The sequence below is a fragment of the Dama dama genome, chromosome 19, assembly GCF_033118175.1.
Source record: "Dama dama isolate Ldn47 chromosome 19, ASM3311817v1, whole genome shotgun sequence".
Taxonomy (NCBI): Eukaryota; Metazoa; Chordata; class Mammalia; order Artiodactyla; family Cervidae; genus Dama; species Dama dama.
In genome coordinates this window covers 78473989-78489021 of record NC_083699.1, presented here as the reverse complement: position 1 = coordinate 78489021, position 15033 = coordinate 78473989, and the positions used below count along the sequence as shown (strand labels likewise).

Sequence of the window (15033 nt, the reverse complement as noted above, 5' to 3'; positions counted from 1 at the left end):
AAAGGACAGAGAATGAGGTGGGAGAAGCTCTGCCAGAGAAGAGAAACGGTCTTGTCATGAAACACTTCCCTTGAGTAGGGGGCAGACGCCAGGCACTAATTTCAGGACTGGTATAACCAGTGCCTACTATCTGTGTTGGGTTTCCCGGTGGTGCTAGTGGTAAAGAACCCACCTGCCAATGCAGGCAACGTAAGAGACACAGGTTTGATCCCCTGGAGGAGAGCATGGCAACCCACTCCAGTATTCTTGCCTGGGGAATCCCACGAACAGAAGAGCTTAGCAAGCTGCAGCCCACAGGGTCGCAGAGTAGGATACAACTGAAGCGACTTAGCACGCATGCATTATCTGTGTTCTAGTCTTTGCGTTTTCAAATAGAAGCCTTTCTTGCATATGGACTATCCCTGTCTCACCCTCGTGCACCAGGTGTGTTGAGAACAACTTGTCTTTTTAGTTTGTTGGTCTGTAGAGGGTGCATCTTGACCTGATCTAGGTCACAAGATTCTGGACTTTGAGCCCGATACAGTAACTAGATGAAACAATGGGGGTCCAAGGACTGGCATGCATGTATGTTGCACGTGGGAGAGGCATGAGTAACTCTGATCAGAGGGCAGACCTAGGCACATCGATTCTATTGATGGCCCTGGTTTCACATACTCCCCTGCCCCTGCCCCGTCTATACCTCTTGGTGCCCCTCCTCCCACATACTCTCTCTGGATGCGACCATGGGGATTACAGCAAACTTGATACAGTGACTTGAAAAAGCCCTTGCTAGTTTCTGTCCCCTCTCTTGCTCCTCTGTAATCAGTGAGAAATGCTGAAGCAGGTCTCAGCACATATCCTGGCTCCTATTGAGAGTCAATTCCTAGGCAGGTTGATAAGAAGTCCGGGGTCCCCAAGGAGGAGAAAGGGGTCTGGAATTCTCAAGGAGGAAAGGACAAATTTTTTTTTTCTACATTCCTTAGGAAGGATTATGTAACAATAATGTATCCCGCTTGAGGACATGTTTCTTCTTCCTAAAAACCTTCTGACTAATCGTTATCTTAAAATGTATATTATGGGAGTGGGTCTAGTAAGATCTTTACAACCTTGAGACATTCTTTTGATTTATTGTAATAACCAATTAAAAAGTATATAATTCCCTTGCCAAGATTAGGGATTGGGGCACTCTCCATCCCCCTTCTGATGTCTGTATCAGCTTTTTCTGTCCCTTTTTATACTTTAATAAAACTTTGCTACACAAAAGCTCTTGAGTGATCAAGACTGGTCCCTGGTCCCAAGGCTAAATCTTCTTTGGAGATCACGAATCGGACATCATTTACCGTAAGCCATCACTGTGCTGGGGGAACAGGAGTGATGGTTGGAAGAAAGCTGAACCACACCAATCGAGACCATCACAGGATCAGCCAGGCCCCGGCAACTCATGTCACACACCCGACTATGGATGTGGGAGCCGAGAGACCAGCTGGTCGGGGACACCTCGCCCACCTGCAGACTCAAGATTGACAGAATGCATTAGGTCTCCAAGTTCAAGTGTGGGTATTAGGTAGTAGTATTATGGCTAGTATACAGGTTAAGTTACAATTTTGTTCTCAACTGCATGGCACTTCTGCTTAAAATTCAATAATCTAGCTTTTTATGTCTTCATTCTTAGTATTGATGGGGCTCTTTCAATTTACAGAAAGTCTTTCAAAATCTGTCTTCATATTGGAAGAAACTGTTGTCATTAATTACTGTCTCTGGTCTGGTCCCTTCTCCAGGAACAGGCTGTCTTGCATCATCTTCTGCTACCTTTCCATTCCTGTCCTTCTGCATCTAAGGACACCACCTCAGCTTAATTCCCAACGTAACAGCTTTGTTTGTATTAAATACTATAATATACATGCAATAAATAGTACATGTGCTTACATGACATACTATTGCCTCACAACCCCAATTTTAATTCTAAGAGTAAATTTTGGTTTCTTTCCACATCTCTTACACAGTTCTCAAATTTTCCTTTCAGCTAGCTTCTTTAGCTCATACATTCTCAATCTCTCAGAAAAATCCAAAGTCCCTGAATTTAAAAACAGCCTGACAGACATGGTTCTGTCAACTTCACCATTTTAAAATTTATCTTTGTGGATGCAGGTTACAGTTTAATGAGTGGTTCTGTGCAGCAGTGCGGTTCCTTGGAGCTCATCACCTCCTCACATTCTAATGAGAACACTCCCGCAACCGAGCTGGGGACATCAGAACAATAGCAACCCTGCAATCAGTCCAGAAAATCCGGGGAAAGAAGTTGCCATTAAGAGATTACTCAAAGTCATGAAAATACAAATTATCTGGTTTCATTTTGAGCAAGTGTATAACTTTGATTTTTATCCATAAAACAAAATAAACTGAAGAACTCACAATATAGAACCTTTCCGCATATTAAGACTCACCAATACCAGATCATCAGCTTTAGGTATCACATAGAATTTCTGCATCGAAGTATATATTTTGCCATATTAGTAAATTTGTTAGCTGTAGCTTTTTAACAATTTAACTATCTTACCTTAAGATAGTCAAATAAGACAAAACCCCCACCTTGTGGATAAAGAGAACCCTCTGGCTTATTTCAGGTGTGACTAGAACCACCATAAACAAGGAACAGAAACTATAATGAATTTAAAATAAGTTTATTCTGTTAACACCCTCATAATACACCTGTGGAAAAAAGTAATTACAAAACAGGGTACGCTGCTGCCCTTAAAGGAATGGATGGGTGATACACTGTACAAAACGATCTTGGGAATCACGTGTAAATGTTACTCTGAATCTCATTTGTTGTCATCAATTTCTTCAGTATCTCTGTACTCTGGGGAATATTCTGGAAGGAGAGAAGAAGTTGTTATCATAGTGAGAATGTAGTCAGAACAAGGCACACGTGCCCAGCCCTACTACTGACACAGAAGCAGAGAGGACACTGAAAGGACAGGCCCTGCCTCTCACCTCTGCACCTGATGGACGGGACCTCTGAGTGGGTCCTCTTCAACCCTGCCCGAAGCTCTCTGACAGGACCCCAGGCCTCCAGAGGAGTCTCGAGCCCTTGGACGGACACTCTCCTGGGTTACCTCCCCCACACGTGCTCACTCCTCTCTGCACCCCGACCGAGGGTCCTCCCAGTCTCCTCAAACGCACCTGAGCCTGCCCACTTCAAGCCACCCTGCCTCCCTGGGCACGTCCCCTCCGCCGGGACCCGCCTGGGACCCGCCTGCCCCTTGGGTCCCGCCGAAGGGCCCTTCCCGTGGAGCCTCTCCTCGGCTGGCACCCCCTGCCCACCCTGGCTGGCGGCTGGCACCTGGCACCTGTGCCCCCTCCAGGCCGTGGGCACCTGGCACCATGGGGTCCACTGCAGGGACACAAGGGAATTCCATCTTGTTCCCAACTTGAACTCCATCCTGTTGACCAAATAGCACTTCAAGAAGAACAGAAGCTCTGACCTAAGCCAGGACGGCTGTGTTCAGTCACTAAGAGGATAGTGCTCTTCAAAAAGCCCCTTCACCCTCCCACAAGTCATCATGTTTACAGCAAGAAATGAAAAAGTAAAAAGAAGTTAACTACATTTCCCCTACAAAGGATGTCACCTGAAAGTTGACTTAAACTCTACATGACAAACAGTTTACAAGTCTCAGAACACGTACAGAATATTCTGGGTCACTGGTGCCCTGAGCACCGACTACGCCATCAACAGAGCCCTTTCACCGAAGCATCCGGACAGCTCTGCTTCCCGCCCTTCACCACTCTCACCGCGGAGCTGACGGCTGCCAGGCAATTTGCCATAAAAGATGAAATAACTGGCTGACAGTCTGGACTTTGCTGCTGCCAAAGGACTCTCATTTCTTTGTCACTTAAGTCTCAGTCCTCACAATGGTATGCACGGTGACAAGGAGACCTGGTGTCTTAAAACAGGGGACTGTGACAACCCCGGACACCGACATGATAGAAAACATGGTGACAAAACCCAGGGGACCATATGCAAAACAGAGCCAACAGGACTTTGCTGTTTGGTTCAGGAGACTCAATCAGGGGCTCTGTATCAACCTGGGGGGGGGGGGGGGGGATGGGGAGGGAGGTGGGAGGGAGGTTCAAAAGGAGGGGATGTATGTACACCTATGGCTGATCCATGTTGAGGTTGGACAGAAAACAAAATTCTGTAAAGCAATTATCCTTCAATAAACAAATAAAATTAAAAAACAAAACAAAAAAAACCCCAGGGGAAGTGTGAAACACGGGAGCATGAAGCCAGATTGCGTGCTATACAGAAAAGAACACATCCGTGCAAAGCCTTCGGTGATCTTCAGGCGCAGAGTCGGGTTCACGTTTCACACAGAATTTAGAACGTCCACCAACGGACATGTGAGAAGGGGCCAAGAACAGACAGTGCAGAACAGGCTTCACAAGGTAACAGCAGGCTCAGGCCAGACATCCACATCCCAGGCCTGGAAACTGACACCTCTCTTAATAAAGGGAGAAATTCTGGTGAAAAAGACGAGGTGTGATGCTGAAAAGGGAGACAAATCAACAAGCCTGTACGTCTATATATACACACACACACGTATGCTCACATGGACGTACAACCTAGAAGACTAGTGCTTAAGTACAACCCACAGAACCCATTCTTTGCACAGCACTGCCAGGATGTAAATACATTTTAAATGTATTCAAATATTTTGTGCTTCACAATAAAATCTAAGTTTGTTATTCATTTCTCTTGTTTCACTATGTCCTTTTTAATGTCCCTCTTTTATTTTTTCATTATTTTATCTCTCAAGACAAAACTGCCCCTCAGACAATTAGCTAGGTTGTGACAATGTCTGCAGTGAGCGAGCTCGTGTGGCCATGACGTCTGTGGTGAAGATGCCTAGGGGGCAACACCCGGAGTGAAGACAGCGGCCACGGCCCCTGCTCTTGATGAGGTGGGAAGAGTCGATCAGGTAATCACAGATGCAGGCAATGCCACTAGTTACCACATCCTCAGAAAGGGATGCTAAATACAAAATAACTTGTCTGAGAGGTTATCCATGACTCCAGCTAAGCTGAAAGATAGACTTGAATTATACCAAGTTAGGACTTCACTCTTGCTAATTCAGTAAATGCCCGAGGGCCGTTGACACATCAGACTAATGAACTGGGGCTACCACAAGAGAAAACGCTCCCATGTAGGTGACAGTCTAATTTATGAAACCTATGAAATCAGCTGACGCCACCAGAAGGAAAGCTGCCCTACTACTAATGGCCATCCTAGAATAAAACAAGGCTTCCAACCGGGAACAACGCTGTTATAATCTCGTCCCCTTAAGGAAGAAGTTCTTCAACCAGGAGTTCATACTGTCAGCGAATCTCTTAGGGAGAAGAGCAGAGTCCCTGGACTACCTGAAATTACTGGCAAAACCTTTCTGTACATGCTCTGATACGTATTTTTCTGGGAGAAGAGCCCACAGGTACATCCAAACTGAGAACAGGGAACGGATTTAGCCCATCTAGTCCCAGGCAAAATTAAGTCAATAAACATTACGATAATTTGATCCTTACTGTGCTCAAAAATGCCTTCTCAAAAATTATACTTTCTAGGAACTTCCCTGGTGGCACAGTGGATAAAAATCCACCTGTTAACGCATGGGACACGGGCTCAATCCCTGGTCGGGGAAGACCCAACATGCCACGGAGCAAGGAAGCCTGTGCCCCACAACTATGGAGCCTGCACTCTAGAGCCCATGCTCCACGACAAGAGAAGCCTCCGCAGTGAGAAGCCTGAGCACTGGAACAAACAGCAGTCCCAACTCGCCGCAAGCAGACAAAGCCCATGAACAGCAACAAAGACCCAGAGCAGCCGAAAATTAATTAATGTAAAAAAAAAATTACATCTTCCAAATTAATGAGTTACAGAAACTTCTTGAAGAGTAAAACCATCTTCCCTCACGGACATCTGGGATTTAGAGCACTGGCCTGTCCTGAAAAACATGAACAAAATATTCTCCGAGTTTCAGAAGTGTATCTAGGAACACATGACAATCACGTGGAACCTGCCAGACCAGCAGCTTTCTCTTTACTTGGGGTGAAAAGGACCTCTATTTACTACTTAGGTTTCACATTCAATACCACACGTTTATGTTCACTATCGAGTTCATTATTAAGTCAATAAGATAAAGCCTTACCTTAACCAAACACTTTAAGCTTCTGGAAGAAAGTACAGGCTTAAAAGCTTCGACTGTGATCAGGTCTAACTTCATCACATCAGTGTAACACAAGTACAGAACTGCAGGGATTCTCCATACTTGGCAGTAACTCAGAACTATGAACAGACAAGAACAAAATCACTTAGGTTTTCTGTTATACAATTTTAAAGTGCAACACCTCTACCTCATAAAGGCTGCTTTTAAAAATAGTCATCTCTGTTGCCTCTTTTAATCATTTACAGCCATTCTGAATCAATTATAATGCATATTTTCTTTCAAAGACAATTTACTTTCCTAAGTTACCTCTTGCTTTACGAATAAGATACAAGATTATAATTTTGTTGACTGCACTGAAGTAAATTAAATGCAAATAATAAATATATAATGCATTGTATAAAACATTTGGCCATTTATTCTAGTAAACTTAACATTTAAAGTTTAAAAAAAACTTTTATTTATGAACAAATAAGTGAATTATATACTATAACATATTAACCACTAAAAAGTGAGAATCAAAATTTGATATGTTAGGGTATAATTGGTAATATGAATAAAAAATAACTATTAAAGTAACTACCAAAATTCAATATCTAAAGCTTCTATTCTGACAATCAAAACACACTTTGCCAACTTTTCATGCACAAACAAATGACATCTAATACTGGCTTGCATGATAAGTTATCAACGCTAGAAACAAATGGCAGCTCTGAGTTAAGAGCTAAGAACTCTGACCTGCTGTCATACAATGAATGTGTGTCTACAAAGTTTAAACAGTCAAACCAAATATAACATGCATGCATGCTCAGCTGACTCTTTGTGACCCCATGTACTGCAGTCTGCCAGGCTCCTCTGTCCATGGGGACTCTAAAGGCAATAATACTGGAGTGGGCTGCCATGCCCTCCTCCAGAAGATTTTCCCCACCCAGGGATCAAACCCACTTCTGCATTAGTAGACAAGTTCTTTACTGCTGAGCCACCAGGGAAGCTACAAAATATAACATACCAGCAACTACGGATACCGAGGACTAACACCAACACACTGGTACTGATCACCATTAACAAACACCTCAAAAAGATCTCTACTTGTCCCAGTAACAACTATGAAAAAAGCAGTAACAAGAATAGAAGTCAATGTCATGCACAGCAATACTACCTGCTGCAGGAAGGTCGTGGACAATATTTGGTTGCTCTAGCAGTGAACAGGAGGGCGGCTCTTTGAAATTCTGAGTTTTTAGAGCTTTCAGGAAAGGAGTATGAAGGCTGCTGGTAGATTCTGAAGTTTTATAGTCAGTAACATGGCGACATGTGAGAACAGTGACTTGCATATTCTTCCTTGGACAAGAGCCAAAAACCTAACACAAAATTGATTTCAAATTAAAATAGATACAGAACAGAAACATCCCTCAAGCTATTTACCTAACACCATTCATATAACAGTGTATACATATGCTCTGAAGGGCTGGACATGTCAATGGAAAACAGAGCCCCCGCTCTGCTGTCCCCTCACTGGGGTGGGACTGATGTTAATTCTGTCACTTTCTAGCCAGGTGACCTTCTCCAAGTCACTTCCCCCACCTGTGAACTAAGGACAGAGGGAGGTGTGATCTGAAGTCAGAGAAGTCAGGAACAAAGGAGGCAGAGCAGCTGCTCTAACAGCCAGGGACGCCATCACAGGTAAGGGAGCCACTCAACTACAAGCACCTGTTCACTTACACCCTCCCCCGTCCACCGCCGATGCCTGTAGGTGATTCTTTTTGTTTTGTTCCACTGTTTGTTCAGTTTCTAAGAGCACCACTTGCCATCAGTGTTGAGAACAGTGTTACACTGACTGGAAGCGGCACCCATTCTTTACTGGAGAAAGTGACATAATTAAGATCCTACCTCTAAGAACGCTCCATTTAGACTAGTGTTGTATTAGCAACAGGAAGTGGTCCTCTCCTTAAGGCATGGAGTGATGGATTTAAGAGCACTGTACTGAGGATGCTTCTAAGAACATCACCTGCAAGTTGCACTCGTAACAGTGTTACATCAGTGAAAATGATCCTTAAATTGACTTTTAACTGTATTTCCTTTATAAATCAAGTTTCAACTGCTCAAGGCCTCAATGTCCACCTAAGTTGGTATTTCATGGATTTCTAAGGACTCTTCCAGCTTTTAAAATCTTTGGTGACATAAGAAAAAGGAAGAGGCTATCCTCAAGGGGAAAAAAAAGAGTAGATTTTAGATCTCTGCACCTCTTCTGAAAATATTTTATGAAGAAAGAAAATGGCTATTTCAAATAGCAAGAGGACAGAAGATTTTATATTATGTGCTGTAAATGATCTGTAAGACTATTTTAATTATAGCATAGCTTTATAAATAAACACAGAACTTAACATCATATACATTTATAAGCAATGTTCCATTTAAGAGCTATAACATTATTCACAAGGCCTGATTTATCATCCTCCCTGAATACTTATGTTTTGGAATACTTTGTTTTGGAAATGCATAACTTACACTTTCTCAAGTCTGAGAGAGAAAAGTTATTCCACAGTACCAAACATCATACATAAATTAATAATACAAATTAATACAGCTGTTTTCTATTCTTCTGAGATCTATTTGAAGTTATGGAGTCTCTCCCTACAAAATACACATAGGGACATAAAGTAAAATCACATATACAGCCATCAGAACATTCATAGACCTTATCAGAGAATCCCTCCTTTAATCAAAACAACTACCAAAAATTATAAAGTGCATTTTAAGTATGCCAATCTGGTTTAAAACAGGTGTGCACGAAACTTATTTCTAATGAACTTAATTATATCTATATTTAATTGACATTAAATATATATAAAAATAAATTAAATAAACTAAATATTATATAAATATATATCTGTATTTAGCCTAACATTTAAACTGAAACATTTATAAGATGTATTGAAAAGGCTTATTTCATTAAAAAATAATACACAACTAAGAAAATTATGATTATTCCCTAAAATTGTTCAGTTCAGTTGCTCAGTCGTGTCTGACTCTTTGCAACCCCATGGACTGCAGCATGCCAGACCTCCCTGTCCATCACCAACTCCCAGAGTTTATTCAAACCCACGTCCATTGAGTCGGTGACACCATCCAACCATCTCATCCTCTGTCAGCCCCTTCTCCTCCTGCCTTCAATCTTTCCCAGCATCAGGGTCTTTTCCAATGAGTCAGTTTTTCGCATCAGGTAGCCAAAGTATTGGAGTTTCAGCTTCAGCATCAGTCCTTCCAATGAATATTCAGGACTGACTTCCTTTAGGATGGACTGGTTGGATCTCCTAGTTAAATTCTTCACTGGAAAATTTTTTACTGGGCACATACAATTGCTCTATTCTCCCGCAAAATGAAGACTCAATCGATCCATCCTAATGCTAAGAACCATAGCTGCAGCTCTGGTGTGAGTGGCGGCTTGGCGCCAGCCCCATGAACCCAGGTTGTGAGCCCAGTTCACAGGGGCTTCCCACCTCACGGCCCCGGTTTCCAGGCAGCCTGGGCACCATGGCCGGTTCTCACCCGTGGCGGTGCCCTGCTCTGCCTCTGCTCTGTGGGTAACTTGTTTGCAAATGTGTTACATTTTCATGACCCACGATCTTCAGCACACGCTGGTTACATGTGCCCATGTTCTTTTATTCTTTATGTTCTAAAACTCCTATAATATGTCTAAGGGAAAAAGCAAATACTTGCCCTATGTCAACATCTGACTACGCAGGCTTTCGTGTAAAGACAATGAACCCCAATACGGCAGCAACCCCAGATGAGACTCTCACCTTTTCCAGCCACTGATACTGCTGATCTTCGGCCACGTAGCAACTGCACTGGCAGAGCATGACCTGAAATCAAATTCCATGTTTCCTGTCAGGTCAAGCAAATGTTACACACACCCCACGCTGTCATCACTTATGTATCATGTGAATCCCAACACAACCCTTGGATAACATTTGGTTTGCTTAATCTGCTACCGGCTTATTCGTTTTTCTTTAAAGTTTAAAATTTTAAGAACCAAGCCACGACTGGTAAGTAGTGTCAGAAGACAGCGCACAATGACACCACCGCGAGGGCTGGCACAGGAGATTCTGAAGACGCTGTCAGTAAACACTACCAGCGTCCTCTTTACAAAACAGGGCTTAACACCAGGCCTGCTGCCCTTCTCGGGGTCACACACTGTGAAGACCAAACTCAAAAAAAAAAAACCAAAACACAGAAACATCAAGTGCTACGAGAGTCCAGGGCAACAGTCCAGCCACATCTCAGGCCAGCCGTACCCAAGGACGGGGTTGATGTCTGGAAGGTGGTGGTAGTCTAGAAGCCACGTGCTCAAACTGAAAACCTGCCACACAGCGGCGTCAGAGGGTAAGATGCCTGATCATCAGTGCTCGTGGAACGACAGCATCCATAAAGATCAACCATGTCCAAATATTGGCAGAAACAGTCACACCTGATGATGCAAGCGGGAAAACATGAAGCACAGGGCCCTTGCCAGCAGCCCAGAGGTTAGGACCCCGCACTTCGACTGCAGGGGCCGCGGGTTCAATCCCCGGCTGGGGAACTGAGATCCCACAGGTAGCATGGCACACCCAAAAAAAAAAAAAATTAAGCACAAGAGGAAAAAAACAGGCCCAGGGTTAGGGAGAAGAACAAGACTAGATATGTAATTAGTTACACACACAGGGTCTAAATAGTCAAGACACCCAACAAACCAATGGTAAAACTAAACACAGTAACCGAAAGTTCTCCTGCTTGACCTCCAAGACATTTTCTACAGCGAAAACTTTCCACTAAGGACCAGAAGAAGAACGTGCTTAATTCCCTTACTATTTATTCCCCATAAATACTGGATGCTTACAAAAATCCTTATGTAAATTTTAATAATGTTGGATCACATGTTACAGAAACTGTAAATATTATAAAATCAAATTTTATCATTTTCAAGGCTAACATTACAGTATTACAGAGTTACTGACATCTTCCACCGTCTGAGCCCCTGCCCCTGGCCTCCGTTCAAGCATCCAGCAGCAGTGGAAGAGCACTCTGTCAACAAGCAGGTGCAGACAGGCATCACTTGCGGGGCCGCCTCACCAGCCTAACGTGTGTCCCCAACCGTGCTGCTTTCTCTGAATGGTCCCAAGGACAGAAGATGTGCTCAGTTGCTCAGTCGTGTCCGACTCTCCGTGACCCTATAGGCTGTAGCCCGCCAGGCTCCTCTGTCCATGGGATTACCCAGACAAGAAGTCTGGAGTGGGTAGCCATTTCCTCTTCCAGGGCCTCTTCTTGACCCAGGGATCCAACCTATGTCTCCTGCCTTGTTTCCTATGGAGCCACCTGGGAAGCCCAGCACCCAACAACAGGACTAGGATAAATGCGATCCAATGGAATCACTAGGCGTCAGCTGCAGAGCATGTTTTACAGCTCAACAAATCAGGATGAATTAGGAATTTCCTAGGGGTCCAGCAGTTAAGACTTCACACTTCCACACCAGGTTCCATCCCCAGTCAGGGGGAACCAAGATCCCTCAGGCCATGCAGCAGCACAGCCAAAAAAAAAAAAGAAAAAAAAAAAAAAAATCAGGATGAATCAGGTAAGGATGAAAGCTCAGTGTCAACAGAATTGCATTCAGAGTGCATAAAGCACTCATCGGCTCAGTGTTAACTGAGTGTCCAGTCTACATAGGAATGGGTTTAGAGCTGAATGCCAGGTGGGTTTAGGGCAACAAAGCAGAACCCCTGCTTCCACGGCATGTACGCATTTTCCCACATTTAGATCTGCCAGCTTAAATCATTTTCTGAATGAGGGCAAGGTTTAAGTATCTAATGTTATGGTTTGTTTCTAAAAAAGTTACTTCAGAATTTCTTCAGAAGTTTACCAACACAACGTATTTGCCACATTGATACTATACAAGCAGAAAACATGGTTACTACCACTGCCAACAGGCAGAATCCCTCAGCCCAAAAGTAGATATAAACGAATGTGGAATTCAAATGAACACTACATAAGTGATGCCTAAATAACTCCCACTTATACACACAAGCCGGGCCCACGTACCGAGGGATTCGATTTCAGGTGATAAAACACGCAAAAAGCCTCTGCGGGGGACAGGTGCGCGGTGTCCGTTGTCCTACACCATTCATTCCAGAGTTTAGCACAACCGACTTCTTCCCAGGCTCCCGAATTCATGACAAATGACGACAAAAACGCTGTGAAAAACAACACACATCAGTTAGTGTTCGGCTCCACAAGTTGTGTTTTCTATTCAATAAAAAACAAATTCAGTATCTATGGCTGATTCATATCGTTGTTTGGCAGAAACCAACGCAACACCGTAAAGCAATTATCCTCCAATTTAAAATAAACGAATTTTAAAAAATTGTAAAAAGTAAATAAATTCAAGTTGAGAATCCTAATGCTAAAACAGCCATTGAGAGCATCAACCTTACACACATCATCATTGTCCAGAAAAAGAAACTGAGGCCTCAAGAAGTTAGAGGCCATGCCCTGAGTTTAGATGATACTGGAGCCAGGAATCAGGAAGACAGGTTTACTGACAGATCTCACCAAACTCTCACACTATAACAGCCTTCTGGAAAATTTTAGGCCAGGAGAACTGTAAATAAGTGAGTCAGCAATTATTTACCATGTACTGTTCTACAGGCACTAGGGGTACCTTACAGGGCAAGGAATCTTCACTGGAGTTCCCCAAGGCTCTCCTCTGAGCCTGTGAACTCCCTAAAATGATACAGGTTTGTGTACTTGTGTGTACATTCATTGTTCCAGCTGAACTCTGCACTGTTCCGACTTTAATCTATCAAATGAATTTATATATATATATAAAAACCTTATACTGCTTAGTTCTCCTCATGGTTTTAAAGGAGTCAGTTAACTCACAAGCATACAAGGACCCACTGTGACAAGGGGCCATGTGCACACGCCACCTCTGCCCCTGCTGAGTTGGGCCACAGCAGGTCCAGAAGCCCAAGAAAACCTGGGTACTAGAAACGGTGTTTCCTTGACTTCGTAAGTTCCTAAAGCCAAGGATATTGTCCCTAAATCTTATTTTTCAAGTTTCTCAAAAAGCGCCACATGAGCAGGGACAGATTTCATTCAGACACAGTTATTCTGCTATGACTTCTTCTAAAAAAGTAATATACCTCTGAAATCTGTTATGATGGAAAGAAGCAACTTCAGCTTCTGCCCTTTCAACAAAGCATGTAATCTAATGCACTTCCGCTTACCTACTGCATTATTTCCTACCGCAATTATAAACTTGGAGCACGGATGTTTTTCCAGCAGAGAAACTTCCAAAGTTGTTTTTGTCTGTCTTCGAAAGAGCCGCACCTCCCTAATAAGAGAAACAGAAAAATGAAAGAAAAGCCATTTAAATGTTGTTGTTCAGTCACTCAGTTGTGTCTGACTCTTTGTGACCCTATGAACTGCAGCACTCCACTCTTTCCTGTCCTCCACACAATTTAAATGCAATTAGTATCACACTGTGACAAAAAGGTTCCCACAGGTATGATTCTGTATTAAGCAGAACGCAAACTTTAATTCTATAAAGAACATAATTAGCATTTTAAGGAAGCAACGGATTCAGGCAACAATAATTCGTAGGTAAAACCGTTTGTTGCCCAGTTCATGGAGAACTGTACAAGAGAGATCAGGCTGTCCAGTTGATCCACAGATCAATCTATCTTAGCAACCAAAACAGTGGATCCCTTTACTGGAAATGCAGGTGACAGACACACACCTGAATAAAGGACACCAAGAGGAAGCAATCAGGCCAATCCAGAGGGTGGGACATCCTACAGGACACTCGGTCTCTCAAAGGGGGTGAGAAAGTCGGGGGGCTGGGGCTGGGGCGGGGGGTGCTGCTCTAAATACATGGAAGTTCAAGAGATAAAACGTATGAATCTTAAGGTGTGTGCCTTGCCAGGGTTCTGACTTCCTCAAACCCACTGTAAAACGGGTCTGAGACAACTGGATAAATCTGACCATGGACTGGCTATATTACACAACATCAAAAAGTATTATCAATTGTTAATATGTAAGAAAATACCTGTATCGTTTGATACGCATTCTGAAAGCTGTAGAAGTGAAAAGCCACGGAGACTGGGACCCACCAAAGGGTGGAGAGAGATAAAATGTAGCAAAATCTTCCTAACTGTTGAATTTATGTGACTGGAGGGGCTTAACGTGCCATTTTACTGTTTTCTCTAATGTCTGTGTTTGGAAATAACACTTTTTTTTAAAAAAGGACATAGCCATCTGCTGCTGACACACGATGCTAACCAAAAAGTGAGGCGGAGAATACAGTTTTAAAGAGTTGTCTTATACCCATGAAACAAACGCACGACAACTTGGGGGAGAAAAACAGCCCCGCACCGTTGGAAAATGGATCACGCCCGCAGGAAACCACCAGCACCAATGCTGAAGGAAGCCTTGAAAGACGGCAGGGGCCGACGTCCCACCGAGCCGTCAGCAGGCCCGCCAGCCGCCTGCACCCGGCAGCCCCGCAAGGCCGGAGGCCTGGGGGAGGGCGGAGCAGCCGCAACCTCCGGGCCGGCGCGTCCGCTCCGATGCCCCAGGACCTCACCTCTTCCGCGCCAGCTGTCGCCGGACCTCCCTATCCTCGGGAGTCTCCCTCCTCCCCTCCTCTTCCTCCTCCTCGTCCTCCGTCCCGGCTCGGCACGGCGTCCGCACCACCTCTCCGAAGAACGTAGCCGCCATGCCGCCCCTCACGCTCTCCCAGCCTAACTGCGGTTCCACTGAACCGCGCACGCGCCCCGCGCACGCGCCCGCGAGCACCACCCCCCGC

The 15033-nt window shown here is 44.1% G+C and overlaps 1 protein-coding gene across 1 annotated transcript; it reads right to left on the bottom strand.

Annotated features, from left to right (window-relative positions):
• Window positions 1–2644: 2644 nt before the first annotated feature.
• Window positions 2645–14980, bottom strand: PSMG1 (proteasome assembly chaperone 1). Its single transcript, XM_061167569.1, has 7 exons — window positions 14812–14980; window positions 13454–13560; window positions 12267–12418; window positions 9995–10057; window positions 7354–7552; window positions 6180–6316; window positions 2645–2851 (listed from the first exon to the last, which is right to left on the bottom strand). Exons 1-7 carry the CDS (start codon window positions 14943–14945, stop codon window positions 2777–2779), a joined length of 867 nt encoding a protein of 288 aa, XP_061023552.1. The 5' UTR covers window positions 14946–14980; the 3' UTR covers window positions 2645–2776.
• Between the last annotated feature and the right edge of the window lie 53 nt (window positions 14981–15033).